At 37.1% G+C, this 19658-nt stretch overlaps 1 protein-coding gene across 5 annotated transcripts in view; it reads right to left on the reverse strand.

Annotated features, from left to right (window-relative positions):
• Positions 1–166: 166 nt before the first annotated feature.
• The window catches only part of TRPM6 (transient receptor potential cation channel subfamily M member 6), a 91448-nt gene continuing 71956 nt past the window's right edge, over positions 167–19658 (reverse strand). For 4 of the 5 annotated variants that reach the window (XM_071729895.1, XM_071729894.1, XM_071729893.1 and 1 more), the window contains 11 exons: positions 19342–19439; positions 17280–17338; positions 15762–15787; positions 13906–13956; positions 11678–11743; positions 9162–9448; positions 8814–8896; positions 8071–8276; positions 6182–6233; positions 1290–1396; positions 167–383 (listed from right to left, as the gene is read on the reverse strand). In XM_071729895.1, the coding sequence (XP_071585996.1) occupies positions 262–383; positions 1290–1396; positions 6182–6233; positions 8071–8276; positions 8814–8896; positions 9162–9448; positions 11678–11743; positions 13906–13956; positions 15762–15787; positions 17280–17338; positions 19342–19439 (1157 nt within the window). In that variant the 3' untranslated portion in view covers positions 167–261. Of the gene's footprint in view, positions 384–1289; positions 1397–6181; positions 6234–8070; positions 8277–8813; positions 8897–9161; positions 9469–11677; positions 11744–13905; positions 13957–15761; positions 15788–17279; positions 17339–19341; positions 19440–19658 lie in introns of those variants that run through there. The other variant, XM_071729896.1, reaches the window with a different exon arrangement.

Consider the following 19658-nt stretch of genomic DNA (forward strand, 5'->3'; position numbering starts at 1 on the left):
CAATGCTGAGACAGCTGCTCTAACTCAGGGTGTGATCTGCTCTTGGCATTTCACCGAACTGTTCAAGAAAAGCCAGCACAATAGTACTGATAGGAAGTAAGTAAAGGTGGTGGTTTTTTATTTATTCCTTGCCTACAGAGTCTCTCAAGAGCAGACAACTGCTGCCTTTTGTTCTTCTGGACTGACCCACGGCAGTGGTAAGAGGTGGGGTTTTGAGGTTTTGAGCAGGCAGGCAGATGGGCTGGCTTCACAGCCACCAGTTCACAACCTTGTGTCATACTCCAAAGGCTCATCTGCATCATCAGCTCTGCTGGTGCTTGTCTCCATTTCTGTTTCGAAGGCTGGACTGAACTTTTCCAGTGTGAGGTCACTTCTTCTCAAATCTATGGTAAGAAAATAAATTCAACAATACAGCCAAGTAAATGCTTGAAAAGCACATACATGCCTGGCAGTGTCCAACTCAGGTACTGGTGGAGTTTCTTAGGTGTTTCCAGGAGGAAAAAAAGCTGCAGCAGGGCAATCAGAGCGAGGCAGATGAGTTACCTCTGGGGGAATCCAAAATGGTGTGAGCTGACACAAACAAACCTTCCCTATTAATTTATCATATTTTCCCCTCTATTGCCTGTAGATGCCACAGCCACAAACAATCAAAAACGGTAACACTGCAGTTTCTATTTCAGAACCGAACAGCAATTATTACTCAATGTAGGCACTGAAATGAAGGATCTTTCCCATAGAAAAAAATGTGTGAGTGGAAATTAATCCAGAATAGCAACCGGTTTTGGCTCTGAGTCTTTCATCTGCCTCATAGCAAACAGAAGCACATTCTACCAAATCTAGTATGAACAACAGGCAAGCCAACTAAGTAATAGTAAGGGCTGAGTGTATAGGATCCTATGCCAGGATCCTCCAGTGTTTTTATCAAGATAATCCTCTACCAATATTTAGAGCAGTACTCTTTCTCATTCTAAAAATTACTGCTGATGTTATGAGTAGTCGTGACCATGGAAAAAGGAGGAGAAATCCATTTTGCAGAGATCCAGTGGGTAGAAAATTTTGTACTGAATGCTAACATCAGGCTGATAGGCTCCAACCCCACAGTTTTTGGGCAATAAAACAAGGTGTAAAAGCAATGTTCTCATATTTGCCTTTGCACAGAGAAAGGGTGCCCGATATAAACTTTCAGCTCAACAGGATTTGACATTTTATTTTTATAGAATACCTAAGCTCTTACCTTCTTGCAGTTATATAGCTATACACAGATTAAAATTAATCTTTACTTTGCATACCAGGAAGTTTCAGTCTCCTGCAGCAAGAGTTACAGCGATGTTTTGTGATGAAGTTTCTTATTGCACCTTCTCCCAGGTTTGCTGGTCCAAATACCATTTTTCCAGATCTAAAAGAAACATTAAATAATCAATGAACTCAAAATAAAGTGATTGTAAGGGAAGGAGATAATGACATTTTCTATTTTTTAAGTTAGAGACATTATCCCTTTGTTTAAAGACAACCAAATCTCAGGGTACAACGCGGCTTTCTTAGCTGTGGACAAGAAAACTGCCATTTCTGGTAAAGCATTAGCCTATGTATACTCCACTCCTTCCTCCTGAATCTCAGAGGTGCTCTAAAGGGAGACAGGATAGATCCAGCACTTGCTACTAGAACACTTCAAGAAAATTTGGACACTGACATTTAGACAACATATGTCAGCATCTGAGTGACCCTGTTGCTGTCACAGCTCATTCTCATCAAGAAAATTGTTCCATTTGAGGTTTGACGGAAGGCACCTGGGAACAAACCATAGCTATCAAGGATTTATTTTTACCTTACTTAAGGGCAGAAAGCCAAAAGCAAGCAGAGCCCTAATCATATCAATATGCAGCACAGAATGGAAAAAAGAAAAAGGAAAAAAGAAAAGAAAAGAAAAGAAAAAAAAAGGGAAAAAAAAAACCAAAAAAAAGGTATGCTGCTGACAAGCAAGCAAGTCTTTAAAATTTATTAGCTCCTTCCTATGCTCATTTCCATGTGTCTGCATTCAGTCCAATTCAGCAACATTACTAGGGGATCCATTTGTGGAAATATATTGCATATTCTGAAAGAAGCTGACACAATTACAAACAGAAGCAAGCCGTATCCACACATATATTAGAAGTACCATGTAATTATAACAGTTTCTAATGTACTCTGAAGGATCAGTGTTTATCAATTTTAATATTTCTCCACTGTTATTTTCAATAATTGAATTGATATATAGACATCATGGAAGATGGTACACAAGGAACACAGCCAAAGAACCTTTATGAATGCTAGTGTTTTCTTTTAATGATATGCAGAGTGGGAACAACACATTTTAAAATCTGAAGTAAGAAGATTTTTAACTCTCATATCTATCTGTAATCCATAGTAACAAAATACAGTCTCTCTAAAGAAAGCAGTTTTCAAATATGACACTCTCCTCTTTTACACAAGAGAAAAGCAATTATTAGCAAAAACTACAATAGAAAGATAAGTGTCTTAATTTCTGGCAGACACTAAAGACTATCTGTCTCATGGATCATCTGAAGGACTTGTCTAATTGGCCTTTACTGCAAATTAGTACATCAAATGAGGCAAGAAGTGAAATATTTAAATACTGTATATACACTTCAAATGACATGGTACTATATATCCATTTCTGCCTCTTGATATCATATGGTAAAATGCCAGGAAGAACAAAAAACATATTTCCTTCAGCAAGCATAGGGAATTGGACTTTACTAATGCCAAGGCTACAGAACCAGTCTAATATTTCCTTTAAATGTTATTCCATGCTAAGCACAGCAAATAGCACAAGACAAACTGGTAATTTTCTCACACTGTTGTGAGATAAACAGGAATACTGTCTGCAACGTATGTGAAATAATCTGCACTCTCCACTGAGCACCAGCAACAGTCCAAGAGGAATACTAAATTTAAATTTGGAAAACTAGTTCAAGAAATATGGGGATAAAATGGGACAATGAACAGAATGGCGAGCAGCCTAGAAATCATGATTACCAGATTGGTCCTGGCTCACAGACAGGTGACAGACTGTGTTGATGCAAAGAATGCTTCTTATAGTCCAGAGCTACAAATGCTCAAAGCAGATAATAATAAGACATTTACAGGTCTTTATTGATGGAAAGTACAGGACTATTAGGGGCTTCATGGCAAGTAGCACCTTTCCAGGCGGGTGCCCAAGCCATTGATTCAGTAGGCTTTTGTAGATTAAGTTCTATTCCAGCTGCCTCAGCTGTGCAGGTTTCTACAGGAGAAGCTCAGTTCATGAAGATGTTTTGTCTACGGGCATCAGTTAAACTGTAATTTGTAAGTTGTCGGACTGGAAGTGCACAGCTTGATAAATATTCAATAGATTTGTTCCTCAAAACATATTCCAATGAGTACTTCAGAGAACATGGTCCCCATTTATTACCACACCCTTCACTCCATCACTTTCCTCTTGAGAACTCTCAAAAGGGAGAATAAGAGGTCTAGCACCTCTTACTCATCCTTTTCACAATTGTAATGAGGTTTTTCACTTCCAGAACCTTTCTTCTCACTCCTCTCAGCAGGCCTCATGCATTGGTACTTTCAATTTGACACTAAGCCCTCTACCTTCCTCATCTCTGAATCCACTCTACACTTTGCACCTAGTTTTATTTTTAAATTTTTAAAAATAAAAGTTTTACTCATGTGAACTTTGTTCTGAATTTGGCAAGTAGTACAAGCACAAAAAAATCATCAAGATTATGGGGTATGAGGAAATTCTGCCCAATGTTTGGGTAGTAAAGGAGTCTCCAGAGATTTCAGTGTCACTTCTTTGCTTCTGTGTCCTGATTACTTTTGCTGCTAAAGTAAATATTTTCATGCACACTACACCCATATCATTTTATCATTTCAAAAACCCTGTGCACATGGCCAGGTCTTCAACTGATATGAAATATCCATGAACTTATGCCAATTTACATCATCTCAGGGTCTGCCTGAGTTGTCACTGCATGAGGCATATTTTCCAGACAGATCTGTTATTCTGTCTTCATCTGGTATATACAACCAAGAAACGATACACTATCACAGAGATAGAGGTCACATGTTACAATTGTAAGGTTCATTTCAAGACAGCATGCAGGACATATAAATGACTCATTTCAAGATAATAACATATGCCACTAAATCAATAAAATTACAGACACAAAACTTACATAATTTTACAATTAGTAGTAGTGCTAACATTTGAATCAGCCCTGTCAGTCAGATAACATCTATTTTCTCTCAAGTTTCTAAGAGAGTGAGAGCTCAAAGAACTTTTGAGGTAACATAGGTTTTGGGTAAGTATCTTACCCACAAATGCAAACTTAAAACAGATCTTGCTACTTCCAGAAATGTTTCTCTTTCCAGAAATGTTTCATCTGCTTCATCTTGAGCAGATGAAGGTAAGAGTAAAGACAGTGCTTTTACATTGCTACGGTTATTACTATTTTAGGAAGTATTTCTTAGAATTGTGTATCTTCTAACTGCTTGCAGAATCCATCCACAGTTTCACTGCCTTATTTCTTTAGATCCCTGAATCAAAACAATATATTTTCACAACTTACTGTTCTGAAGATTTCCCTGAACATAAGAAAATAAAGATGGTTTTGATTAAGTAATCAACTCTTGCTCTTTATCAAGGACTCAACTGATTTACAGATGATAAAAAACAAAACAACAAAATGACCAAATGTTCGTAAGCATGACCAAATTACTTAAACACAGAAGTAATCCAGAAGAGCACTATTAAACATGAGGTTCAAGGCAACGTAGATAAATATTATTCCTATTTTAAAGACAATAAGCTGAGCTGCCATGTGGAGTAAGGAGGTAATTGACTGGCTACACTTTTCAGTAATAACTATTACAGTTTATACGTCTGTTGATCTTAAAAATCCACTTGAACAGTTTCAGATAAGACTTTTTTATACAGCTACATAAATACCTTAAAATGTTTGATAAAATCTAGTGAATAAATACACAATGGACCTCTCTATCTCTCTATTCTAAGCTATCCTTATGCTTTTGTCACAGTCCTATGACCTAGTTAAGGAAAAGACTTTGCTACTGTGAGATGCTCAGCATATTTTTTTATGTTGCTTGTGAAATAAATATTATATGGCCAATACACTTCCATTCATATTTAAACATTCATACAAGATTAATACAGCCATTTAGTACTAATCCTATTAATGAAATGTTAATAGTGATCCCAGAACTAAGAACCTGCTTCCAAAAAATAACTTTTTCAATTCTAGGGAAGTCATCTTATGTTTTTACAGTTAGTTGTACTTTTCATTGTTAGACCATTCATAGTTATATCTTCCTTCCTTCAAGCAGATGCTGCAAACTAAGCAAGAGGAAGCCGAATTGAGCACAGATCAGTGAAGGGGCAGGAATGTCAGAGCACAACTAAGAGACTACCCAGAAAAGAGGATCCTGCAGGACACCAGCCATCAACACCACTGCTTCTCCTTTCATTACAGCAAATATCAGCAAGAAGCAAGGTCACAGGATGGGAGAATAGCCATGGTTCTGGTTCTGAAATTTGATGGATGAAGGAAGACTGCTACTTCTGTGTAGTCTCTCTATTTTTGTGACTTTCCATGCATGATTTACCATCTCCATAGCTCAGTTCTGAAATTGTAACATGAAGTATGTTTAAATGCACCACTAAGACCAATCAGAAAGACTAGAGATCCAGAGGCCCTCATCTCATCCTCAGAAGCCACTGTGGCCCCATATATTCCATGAAACTGTGTCCTACCAGTTAGGGCAAACTGGACTGACACACTTAAATTCTTCATTACCTCCCTCGGTCCAAATCTGTGAAAAGATCTACAGGCCCTTCTGTCTCCTATTCCTTATCTCTCTGCATAGCCCTGCAAAACTCCTGTGCTCCCAGCACAGCAACACCACAGGTTCTCCGCACCACGTTTGGAGCTGGGATATTTACAGCCTGCAAGCCCACAGTCCTTCAAAGCACAGTAGAGGATGTGCCATCATTCTTTCATTTAACCCAAAGACCATGGAAAAAATAACTGATTTCTCACACGAAACAAAAAACACTCTGAATTTGCAGACTGGTGACAGAATATCTGAAATGAATGACAATTTCATCTGAAAAACTTACTTTTTGTCTTCAGGTTTAATCACAGATGGATCAGTAAGGTTTTCCCCAACACCTACAAGAAAATCAACAATGTGTGCTACAAAGAGAGGTAGTAATAATTTCATAATCTGAAACTTTAAAAATGTAATTGTCAAATTTGTCTGTAGATCATAAAGTTTCACAGCTAAAGTGTTCATGGCTTCAGCTGCTTTGAGGGTTATTTATATGCAGATGGAAGGCTCACACAAATGCACTAACAAAACAGTGACCAGCCCTAGAAATACTATTTAGGTTGGAGTATAAGCATTAATAAGATGTGGATTAATCAGATATTAACAGATCTGCTATCAGATACACATTCTCTTTAAGGTTCAACACACACAACAAGCTAAAACTTCATGATTTGCAAATGCTTGGGTCTGTTATGCTTTTTTTTTCTTCTGTGTGGCCATGGAAGCATTCTTAATAAATAATTTCATTATGATACATGAATGCTGATGCCTGTATTGCAGATTTCCTCAAACTGACAACATACTGCCATTTTACAAGAAAAAAAATTTCTTATATTGGAAGAAATCATTGTGCTTTCACAGTTATGAAAAGTGCCTATGATCATTTGATCTGCACTTATTTTCATTTCAATAGGCCACTGACGGTAAGATTATGTTCTGCAATGAACACCAGTAAAGACTATCTAAATAGCAGACTATCTGAATAGCATATTGTGACTGGAATACCTCCCAACTGCAATACTTCTCAATGAAGGCAATTTTAGTTGATGAAATTAGTCATATGTACCCAGAGATGGCCTTGGTATTATACAGTAAATTTTGACAGAGATTAATGCTATTAGAACCGCAAGGGGAGCTGCCCTTGCACCTTTCCTAAACTACAGATTAGAGAACTACAAGAAGATAAACATGAAGCCAACACTAGAGCAGATTTCAGTTTGTTTGAGATGGAAACTGAAGCTCCAGTCTTAATGAGATTTACATAGATGTTTAAATTATCTACATTTGAGCCAACACAGTTGATCTGGAACTGTCGAGAGCTGTATAATAAACTCAAGCAAACTTCACACAAATTGTAGTAGGCTATGGTGAAGACACACTTACTTTTCTATATATTTTTTCATGTGCAGCTAAAACCAAATGAAGGCGAAGATGGCATTATAGGCATATTTTGCATAATAAGCATGTCTTTTTGTAATTCACAGCTTCTGGATGCTGTAAAATGTAAATATGTTAAGTCTCTGTCTACCCATACACATTTGCCTTGACAGAAATGACAAACAATAGTGTTTATACTGTTTGATGGGTGTTGTTCATCTTCTGAACATTGTCAACTGTTTTATCTTTTTAAAATATGCCATGTTCCCACTTACACATGTACAGTGAAGAGATCACATGCTCTTTGAAGGAGTCACTAGACTGTGAATAGCATTAAGGATTGAATCTTATGTAAACTGCTTAGATTTATTCATATAAAAAAAAACAGATAGCTGTTTTCACTCTTCTGACAGATATACACCTATGTCATTTGTGCAGGTATACATAGGTTTGTTTGATTCTCTGTATTATTTATTTATCTTAATTAAAAACAAAAATAACTTTGATGTGGACTGGTTTTTTTGGAGCTGGATGAAAGGATCCAGCACACTGCCTACCTGTTCTTCTGCTCATAATGCCTAGACATTTGAAACCAAATTATTTTTCCATTACAACTATATTAATCCAGAGTGTTTCTGCAGATACTCATTTATCAATTCCACACAATAGATATGCAGGGTTTCTTGAGCTTCTCCAGTATGAAAATGAAAACAGAATTTAGTCCACTCCTCAGTATTAAATTTTCTTCTGAGAGAATTGTTTTCATTGGGTTTCAAACAGTGATCCCATGCTAGCTGTCACCTTGCAAATCCAGGACAAGAAGCTCCCCTCGGGTATACACATAGGTCCAGTGAGAGAAGGCCAGCATCAGCTCTTCCAGTAAGCTGCTGGGAGTAATCTCATCCCCATTGTTGTTATTGTATTTCTGAAACTCTCCAGTCATGTACTTCTCAATGGTCAGCCACTGGTTTGCTGAATGGCAGTAGATGAGGAAAACTTCCAGGAACCTGTAGACATAAATGCTGTCTATCAGGAGCTGGCAGGGTAACGATCAGCCTCACAGTCAGCATACAGAATGATGCAAAGAAAATATACCAAAAAGGAGGACACATCTTCCCTAGATGGAACATTTTGAATAGCAAGAAGTACCAAATGGTGGGTAGCACAAAGGCTTTCTTGATTTGGTAACTCAAAGCACTAGATCAGAAACTATAGTTTACAGACAAACAGCATAAACTGATTTACTTCAGCCCACTACAAAATGACCTATATCAAATCATCTTATGTTAACTGTTTAAAGGAAATGCTTGCCTAAGTTTAGGGAACAGCATTATAAAGGAGATTACTTTGTCATCACACATATCTATAAAGACAAATTCAAAGCTCCTTATGTTTCCTCTTTAAAAGTTGATAGACTATCGTCACAAAACAGTGTAAGCAGCAGCTATGCTAAACCCACTATGGAAAAGAAGGCTGTACTAGACCAGGGACACAGCTGAGAAGATAAAACTTTGGTACCTAATACTTAAAGACAGGGATTTTACCTTGGTGTATAGGGAATAGTATGAGGCTTCAGCTGATTGAAGGTATAGATTAACTTCTGGGCAGCCCTTTGCTGTTGGATCTCCTGAAGAAAATAATGCTATAAACATTACTTTCCTTTTCATGAAGAAAGGTACTGTTAGTTATTCAGAACAAACAAAAACCCAAACACCTGATTGCATACTGTTTAAAAGCAGGAAATACATTTCCCTCAAAACCTTTTTCTTTTCCAAAAGATGACATCACAGCACATGTCTACCATGCTGAAGACATTCACAAGAATGTAAGAAGTATAACACTTAAGGCACATCAGGCTAGACCTGTCAGTGTGCCTTGAGGTCTGAACTCACCCTCAGGCAGAGATGTAACACTGTACCATCATGAAAGATCTTTTGCCATGTCTGAACCACCTCTGGCAGAAAAGACTTCACAATAAATGCTTGTCCCAGCTTTAGTACATCGTTCTCAGACCAAGTACAAATGACCTTCATGGCCCTCCGGAGACCTCCATCCATCTCCTCCCGTGACAGGACTTGGATCATAGCAGCCATCCCACGCTGGGACCAGGAAGACATGCTTTTATCAAGGTTCATTGGTGAACTTTCTTCTAGTCGATAGACCGTCACTTCCTCCCCAGCTTAAATTAAAGGAAGTTTTCTTAGGAGAATTCACACATTGCAGAAACAGGAGAGAAGTGCATTTTTATTTGGTATCTTAAAATAACATAACACTTTTCCAACCTTTGTAAGTCATAATTTAAAAGGGAGGTTTTTATCATTACTGTTCCTCTGTGTGAAAATTTCCCCAGCCCAAATTTAAGTTGCTTACTACATAAATTCTGCTGATCTAGTGTGACAGCTAATATAAGAGGTCAAAAGAGCTTGCACGAAGCCTCTAAAAAAAGATGAACGAAAGATCTCCTGAACATAAAAAAAAGCTCATTGACATTTTGGTCTGTATAGCTCAATTTCATTTGCTACAGCTTTCCAAGTATTTAAAGATGGTTGACCTTTAAAATTACATATTTGTAAAGGGTTAACATTTTATCTCCATTGTAGGAACTTCAAATATCCTGAGTATGGCTCCCTGTGTTTATGCATTTATGTGGAAGGGAAAATAGTAGTAAGACTTGTTTAGAATTAATCAAGATTCGTAGAATGATCAATTTTCCTTTTAATGGTGCTTAATAAAAATAAAACAAACATCAAAAAACACTCACAAAAAAACCACACATAAAGAAAAATCAAAAGAATAAGGCAAACAACACTTAACAGCTTGTAAATTACCGACTCTGAAATTAAAGAGCTAGAGAGTGCCACCTTTTGACAGAAACAGGTAGCTGAATTGTTTCAAAAGTGGTGACTGGCACAAGAAGCCAGGGTTATTAGACTGAAAAGGACATGACTTTTCACAGGAAAATAAAATCTATAGGAGCAAGCTAAAGCAAATTACAGGCAGTTCAGTTGTTTTAAACTACACTTTGCCTTTTTTGAAAACAGAACAAAACCTGGTGACTTTTCACTCAGTGGCAAGCTGTAAGCAAGACACCTTTCTGTTGCCATCATTTGTAAACTAAAAGAAAAGTGAGCTTATTTTTAAACATGGCTTTTCTTCTTGCAAGTAACTTTATTGACAATGGTTATTAAAAGAAACAGGTTTTCACTGGCAAGTGTGATGAGGTGACTACACCTACAAAATGGCAAAAAATGGCTTATCAAAGGACACTCTGAATTCAGATTTGAAGACTTCCTCCCTGCTCACAAAACTACCTTCACCAGGTAGCACAAATGTAGATGATGTCCAACACCACGATTTGTGCACGTTTTACATTTGTAATAAAGCATGAGACAAGCCAATATCTTATATAAAAGTCCTACGCTAAAGATACTATAACCAGACACATTTTTTAATCTTACATTAATTCTTCATTTTATTATCTTTTGACAATTAAATACCTAGAAAAGTGTCTCTTGGGAGCTTCAAAGACTAGAATGTTCAATATGCTCATAGCTATATTAATTATCTGCAGCAATCTGGTCCCAAGAAATACTGTGATGCTGCAAGTATTAGCAATTAGTTGCTGTAAGACAAAATATTCTACCCATTGAAAAAAAGGCATGTAGATCTCAAGTGTCTAGAGGCAGAGCTTCTGCTGCTGTTAGCCAATGCTGCACACTAATTTCAGAACACTTGCAAATTATTTATGTATTATTCACTACCACTCTTCAGTTACAGCACAGTTCTTTTTTCTTTGGTACACTTGAAGTCTTCTGTATCAGGTACAGAAGTAGCGACCTTTCAGCCAACACCTGGTTTTCTTCTTGATGGGTTATCCTATAGCTATATCCACACACATGCATGTGTGTGAGAGAGAGAAAGAGAGATAATGTAGGTATTAAAGTTAAGGGGAATCTTTTTACTGTCTTGAGCCATCCTAATGACAGATATAGAGAAGATGGAGTGAGACTCATTGATGAGGTTGACAGCAACCTTGTGAATGCCAACAGATACAAGCTACAGCAAGGGAAATTCCAAGATATACTGGGAAAAATACTAGGTTCACAGTGAAGTCAGTCAGACACGGGAAGAGGTTGTCTTGCAAAGCTGAGGAATGTCCATTCATAGACATATTCAAAATGCCATTGGACAGGCCCTCAGCAACACGAGCTGAACTGGCTGCAGAGAGTTGCACCTAGTGACCCCCAGAAGTCCCTAAATTACTGCATGACCACAATTCCATTCTGGTTCATCTCATGGAAAAGAATTGCTGAAATTAATCCAATGAAATTTCTGAAACACAGTCTTTGAAAAGATAATAAACAAACTATTTATGAAGCAAAAAAATAACCAGGAATTTGATACTCACCAAAGAGCTGGACTGGTGTAAATGGTATGGTCTGAGCAAGTCTCATTAAGTTGTTTCTTTCAACAGCTGCAAACAATAGAGATTTCACTACTATACTGAAAAACAGCAAGCTGATTGAGTTTCAAAAACATATGGCAAAGCTTTACTGTAGTGTACAAAGCCAAGGAAGCTGCAGAGTGATCCTGTGTCATATGTGATCACTATTCTACCCAGCTAGCAACTCCTGTTTCCACACCCATGATATCTCACAAACATCAGCTTCTGCTCTGCCCCAGTTCATTGACTCCTTTATTCTAAGGAAACAGGGATAAGCTCCTAGCATCCTGTCTGTTCTGATAAGTCTTCATCCCCCTCCTTCCACCAAGGGCTGCAGCTTCTTTCTCCTGCTGCCATCTCCAGTGTGCAGCAACACTCACACTGTGCCAATGAAATGCACTGACCCCAGCTGCCCTTACTGCCTATCTGTCAGGCTCAGAAGCACCTGGGGATTTAGTAAGGCATCACAGGAAAATCCAAGCTTGCCTTGTACAGAGCCTTATTTCTTCATCTGGGCTCCTTGCCAAACAACATCAGTAACAATATTATTTCTCCCTAATTCGTGGCTTGTTTCTCAGGCAAGCTTTGAAGTTCTTCAAAACTTCAGAGTGCCAACTAAGTATTTAAGGATTTCTCTTCACAATGACTCAGTTATCAGGAAGAGGAGAGAGGTGCAAAGTAAAAAGTAAGCAACAAAGTGAAGACTAGTAAAAGAAGGCAATTCATATGCTAGAGTGCTGACTGCCTAATTTCAGTTCAGTGGCTGAAGACAAAACCAGAGTCCAAAGCAAAGAGTGAACCCCAGCAGAGCTGTGTTTTTCTGCAGAGCAACCAAAAAGCCCTGGTAGAAAAATTTTCGAGTTTGGATACCTTCTAGCCCTCTTTTTTCGAATTAGTTCTCTGAGCAGAAAAGAGATTATTTAGCCCAAAAGAAGAGAACAAAGGGGACCTATAGCATTCCAACCCTCATTTGAGGGTCCTTGTTTGAGAAGATCTGCATTACAGACTCCAGTTCGAGTCTTATTTATGTATTTCAAATACAACAGGCATTGGTTAATATACCTAAACAGTTTTGGAGCATGGACTGAAAATCAAGATCCTCCCTTGATGTCTCACTAGGAGCATGCTCTAGTCAAGAAATAACTGAATAACAGAGATAAGGATGTGAACAGGGGAGCAGCCAGACTTACGCCACCTTCCAGACCCTGCCAGCACCCGCTCCAGAGCCTCCAGAAGAAATGTGCAGTGGACTTCCAAGAGCTGATTAACTTGGGTCAAAACTCAAGTTCTTTTGGGTGTGCAGAAAGGCAGAACTGCATTTGCTGGCACAATTTGATAGCAAAAATATGATATATGATGCAGGCATCAAACTTTTGGGCTTACATGGCTAACTTCTATCACAATCTTCCTGAGGAAAGAAAGCCTGCACCGGAAACTTCTTGAGATGTTTGTCAACTCATAAAGGAAACCACTTTCATTTATGCTAAAATTCTTACCTAATCACAAATGGCATGCCTGACAAGAGCCAAATTAACCACTGCAACAATACCACGATGTCAGAAAAATGACTCCTGTACACTGATTACAAACAAGGAGGTGTAATTTCCAGTGAAAAATGCATAGGTTTTTGAACTTCAGAAGGCTGCTAATGCTTCAGGTTTATCCTAGGCTTCCCTTTAAAAGAGGCCAAGTTCAGTAGGCAACAGACTTCTACTGGCAAGATCTCCAGAATTCTCTGAGAAAAACTGAAATCCAGGTCTTGTGGGAAAACATGTGCTAATTTAGTTTAGGAAAAGATAGGACTGTAGGCAATTAGCATCCAAATTATTTATTCCCTGCCAGATTTCCAGGACTACACAGGTATATAAACACAGATTAAGTAGTACAGGACCAGTTAATTGAAGAAAACAACTCCAGAAATTATGACGGAGGTGTGAGGGGAAGTGGCAGCTATAAACAAATTAGTGTCGTTTCTGCCACCCCCAGGATTCAGAGCTCAATTGATTGTTTTTACTGATATTTTGAAAGCAATTATCTACATTCTACTCAGGATTTGCCAGAAATACCCAGATTAGCAGCGGGCAATTGTGCAACTCTTTGAAGTAAAAATCACAGACAATGACAAGGAAAGAACTAATGTTCTTTTAAATTTGTTACATTATTCAGCTATCTTTCTGGTGTTTCCAGCTTACCTGAGTAGTGATGATGAAGATCTTGAGATGTTTTCAAGCAGGCAAAGGTGTCTGAAATAATGTTTAAAGGATCATTATGTTAATTATTATAACAGAGATAAATGCATGGGGTTTCTTTAATTCCTTCCATCCCAGGGTTAGTCATGAAACAGATTAATCAGAATTACTGTCTCAGCATTCTAAAGAAGAGAATTGCTAATAGGTGTTAATTATGTTATATTGTACAGTATATTGGCAGATTTCAGTTATCATGGTACTATAGCCAGATGACTTATTTGTTTAAGGAAATGGTGAGAAATGGTGAGATGATATTAACATCAAGGACATGTAGCTCCTCTTAGCCAGGTACACATCTGGGACATTAAAAGCACTTTGCTGTCCATCATACTTCAGAGCCTCCCAGAGGCATGTTTTGAGGGAGGCTACTTCAGAGCCTCCCTCAGTCATTAAGCATTCTATTAACTATAATGTTACATCAAAGTGGTAATAACACTGCCCCATTAACCCACAGCATCTAAATTATGTTAAAGTATAAACAAAGAAAGAATTTCTGTTGTTACATATTTAGCAGGTACAACCGGATCAGTTTGGTCCAAAAATCTTTGTTTCATAAAAAGCTTTTTTAATAAAGCCAAGATTAATGAGTATGTTGCCATTTATTAGATGAAACACTTTTTTTCTATTGGAAAACCATCCTTCAAAATGCTAGATTTCAGAAAATACATATGCTATACTATTTTTAATTCTGAAAAATGAGATAATCAGAACCAAATCTTCATCAGACTATTTTCAATATTACATTTTCTTCTCCACGTATTTTATTTGTTTATATTCCATTGGCTAGTGTAAGAGACCTTAAATAAAAAAACCACAAAGAAATGTTGGTGGAAGGGAAAATGTTTCAACTGAGTCTCCCTGGTGGTTCAAGGTCCCTTTCTCACTGGACTCGACTCGTTTTCTTTCATTCTATATGTAGTAAAACAACAGGCATGAAAAGGGAGATGAGGGTTAAGTCATTTCGTTTGAGGATGGGAAAAATGGATTTTAATCAAAGCAATGGTGCACTCTAGAGAGCAACCCCACAACTCACGATGCTTGTGGGAATGTCCTCCTCCACTGCAGCTTTTTGTGAACAGACAGACCTAGAATGAGCAGTGCTTGAAGGGGAGATAAATCTTAAGAGAGACTTGTTTCTGCATCACAGGTAGCCTCAAAAAGAAAGAGATGCCCAGCTGCTCAGCCTCTATCAGCTTAACTGGCACAGAGGAAAACTGGAAGACAGACTAAAAGGCAACAAATACAAGTGAAGCTAGCCAACACTCCACTTTTGTGGAACAAAGCAATTCCTTGCTACAACCTTGAACTTCATCATTGGCCATTTCATAATAAATTAATCCTTCACTAATTTCATATTTTCAGGGAAACTACACACAGGAATTGAAACTTGAAAAATCAAGCCTACATGAAAAATGTTTGTATCACAATGGATCCTCAGGTACACACCCTGCTTTAACTCACATGACCTCTTAGACTGCCAGAAATAAAAGCAACACCATCACCTTAAAAAAAGTTTCTTCCTGCTGAAAAGGGCAGTGTTATTGGGCAGACTAGAGTAAAAATGGATTTGGTTTTTTTTTACTTGTAAGATTTTTCAGGTATCCCAAGAAAAACATGTTCATATTAAAAATATTTCACATTAAAGTACAAACTAGTGACTAACATATGAAACAATAGTTGAACATTTTCCTGTAACCTTCCACCTCTAGTAAATTAACTTTCTTTTACATTTTGTACTGTAGAATTTTCAAAGTGAGATTTTCAGAATTAAAATGAGTGACAAGCAACTGAAAACTTACTGTCAGTTTCCTCTGAGGTTCTCAACCTGTTTAAAAGACAAACATTTTATATTTTACTCCAAAATTTCTGTAATTAGGCTAACATTGCTGTATCTAAAGATAAGTCACCCATGAGAAGGCAAAACTCACAATGGTTTGATCAGCAACTGTAAAACAACATAATCCTTTGTTCACTACAATAACTAGTAAATAACCTGTTATAAAGAATAGACACATTTTTATCCATGTTTCTTTTTCTGTGTCTCTTCTCTGTTGAGCCATTCTTACAATTATATGAACTAGTGTTCATATAATTTACACTGCAATAACAGTATCTGTTAAAGACTACTTCAATCACATGCATTATGTTTATTTTTCATTCAGTGTTGAGATGAATTCATAGCTACTTGCTACAAACATTACTACTGCTTGCACAAAGCAGGCTTTTTAAACTGATGGTCCTTCAGATTATCAGGACTGTAGAAACCACAGCATCTGCATTAATGTTTAAGCAGCCTTTGTTACAGAAGAGAGTGGATGTGAATCACCTCACCGACTAGCAAGATCCCACTGAAGATAACAGACTCAGTGACAGAACCAGGCCACTCAAAGGCCTGTAAGTTCTGCTGGTAAGTATGCAGTTTGCCTGCTTCATGCAAATGACAAAAAAATGACAAAATGACGAAAAAAAAGAAAAAATAGAAAAAATAGAAAAAAAAAAAAAAAAAAAAAAAGCCCAGGGTGGGTAAAAACCACAGATCTTTTTCCTTTTCTCATGGTGAAATCACATGGGATATGACAGCTTTCTAGTGTGTTTTATTTTCCATAACCACAGTGTCACTAGGTAAGCAAGATATAAGAGGATTTGATGAAAATAAGAAAGAAAAGGAAAAGGAACTCTGAGACAGCACTGCACGTGGTAAAAATACCCCCAAATTAAGATAATGATCAGTCAAGTTGGGAGAAAAAACTTAAACAGCCCACAATAAAACTGAAAACACTTTTGAAATCAGTACACTTTCACTAAGTATAATCAAAGCTTAATAGCTATTGAAAACCTATTAATAAAACCCAAGCTAAATATTGCATTAATTTGCAGACTCAGTATGAAAGAGTTTAATCAGAGAATAAGAGAAGCTTTCAGAAGCTGCTAACATTTTAATTATTAAAAAACTGAAACATGCAATTTGCACAGTAAAAGCAGATGCAATTTTTCATGCTCACTAGATTGGAATAATGGCTAGTTAATGATGCTATGGTGATCCTGGTGATTGAATTAGAAAGCTGGATTGTTGTTAGACTAAAAAGGAGTGTCTAATCCACCTAAAAATACACAGTTTGTTTAAATGGATCCCCTTTATCTCCATCAATAAGGCTTCATTCAGAGAAACTTAAACAGCCTGAATTTACTTAACTTTTAATTTCACATAAATTTCTCATTCCAAGTATACTGCAGAACTGAAGTGGAAACCTGCAGAAAGTATACAAGTTTCTTTCTAAAAGATGTGATTAATACCTTAAAATGCTAATAATACATACATGGAATTCCTGTTTAGATTACTCTTCTTGGTGGTGCCAAATATGCTATTACTCAAACCCTGTAAAGAAGAGAGATATTTTTACTGGCAAAATCATATACACACTGAATAACTCAAAAAGATAGAGTCTTGAAAACACTTGTTATCCTTATTATATGAATAATGACACTGACAGGCAGGCAAATCACAGCATTGCCATATGTGCACTGAAATGAAACAGGTCTGTTCACATTACAGTTTTCCATGCTGTCTCCAAACTTTGAATATAATACTCAGGCACCCGCCTACTTCTCAATAAGCTCACAAAAGCATGTGAAGGATCTTCTAATACAGCCAGTTTTGGAGAAGCCTATTTTGGAAAATTCCAATTTAGGGATAGGCCTTAGTATTGCTGAAACTAATGTGCACCCTAAGCCTTTATAACAGAAGAAGATAACACTGTGAAGCTTTCCAGTGAAATTTAGAACACTTATTTTTGAGGTCTTATAGTTACAGATGTACTCAAATAGTCTTTTAAACCTGCAGGTATATTAGGGAAAATTGAGCCAGCTGGGGTCCTCCACTTCTGCTAGTCAGAAAGAGGATTATATTTCTGATTAGTAGCAAGGAAGATTTCAATCCTCAAAAAAAATTCGAAGACAACTAAATTTATAGATAATTTAAGTAGAATTTAGCTTTGAATATTATCTAAAACTTAGGTCACAGGTTTTTTATTTCACTTGTAGATTGCTTCTCAGTTTAAAAAATCTTTAACAAACCCAAAACTTTCCTATACACACCCTTACTTTGCTCCCTGGAACTCATAGGAAGAAATTTCAGAACCACTGGTGATCAGTGGGTAAATACAAGAATGACCACTTTAGAAAAAAAATTTCTTTAAAACAGATCATACTCCAAAGGGAACACTTGGATGAAGCAACAATGTTACATTTCAACAATATATATAAGCCCTCATAACCCAGACAGGTCTTAAGGAGAGCCACTTAGTGGCTTCTGGAGGCTGTATCATGGAAGAATAAATAACTTGAAGATGGCATTCTGGAAGTGATGAGTTTTCTGAGATCGTTAAAATGCCACCCTTGAATTTTACTCAAAGCATCTTAATGAGAGTTTTGAAGTGTTGGATTGCTTGGGTCCTTCACAGTTTCCGTGGCTGTACCTTTATTTTGCTTGTCTGACCTTCTGTCAGACAAAGATTTCAAAGATTTCAAAGATTTACTGATTTAGACTCTAAGCTATTTACAAAATCAGTAAATTTATTTCTATTTCCCTTTCTCTTCATTCTTTCATACAAAAGCCTGCAATTTTTAAAATGAAGATTTAAGTTCTTTTCCATCGTATTTGGAATTCAAATTCTACAACGCTATTTACACTGCTGAGAATACCCCTGTGCAGTTTAGAGAAAGAAAAAGTTTCGTCCAGCAGCTACACTGTTTTAAAACAGGTAGAAGCTTCTATAATCCAGGCTTCAGGAAATACAAAATCATCTAGTTCATAAAAGTCAATGAGCCTATGTTTAATTACATAGGGAGAGGATCTTCACATTATGAAGCTGTAAATTAATTCTGAAAAATAATAAGTTGCTGTGTTTATTAGACAGCGATTAAGAAATCTAAATGTTGCAATTATCAATATTTAAGCCCCCCTGAGCAAGAAATAACTATCTGTGAAAGATCTGCAGTTTTGAGTGCTGTAGAATAAACTTTGGAAAGTTAGCTACAAAGCTATTTATTTCACTTTTCTAAACAATTCCATCCAGAGGTTCAAGACCTGTGCTCACTTGTTGCTTAATGAAACATCCACACATACCATTTGTGACCAACCTCTTCATACTTATAACCATTCTGTGATTCATCAATTTATTATGCTACTTTCATAACCTTAATAGAGTAATAGCAGCTGCTAAATTATTTATTTTCTTGCACACAGCTAAGTTCCTCATCTTTCAAGAGGAACTTCATGGCAAAGAACACATAATGGAAAGTCCAGGGACACCAGTAGAGCCACAGTAGAGCATGGCCCTGCCAAAACTATGGACTAGGATGTATAATCTTAGGTTTTACCTCTTGAGGATGCCTCAGGTAATCACAGAATGGTATGGTATGCCTACCCATATCTTGATATTTCATTTTCTGATGCATGAAATTGCGACGTTCCAAACCTAGCCAAAAGAGCAAGTGTCAGCTATTTCCAAAGTGTAAACAAGCAGCTCTGTTGCTACCAACTAAATGTCTACGCAGTGCTATAAAATAAACAACAATATACCGAACTGCCCAGCAAACACATAACAGGCTATAAAAGCAATAACAAAATTTCACAGGGTTAAACAAGACTGTTTACATTCTGTGTCAGCAGGATTTCAGAGGAGTGCAGCTCTTTT

The sequence above is a fragment of the Heliangelus exortis genome, chromosome Z (genome assembly GCF_036169615.1).
Source record: "Heliangelus exortis chromosome Z, bHelExo1.hap1, whole genome shotgun sequence".
In the NCBI taxonomy this organism is placed as follows: domain Eukaryota; kingdom Metazoa; phylum Chordata; class Aves; order Apodiformes; family Trochilidae; genus Heliangelus; species Heliangelus exortis.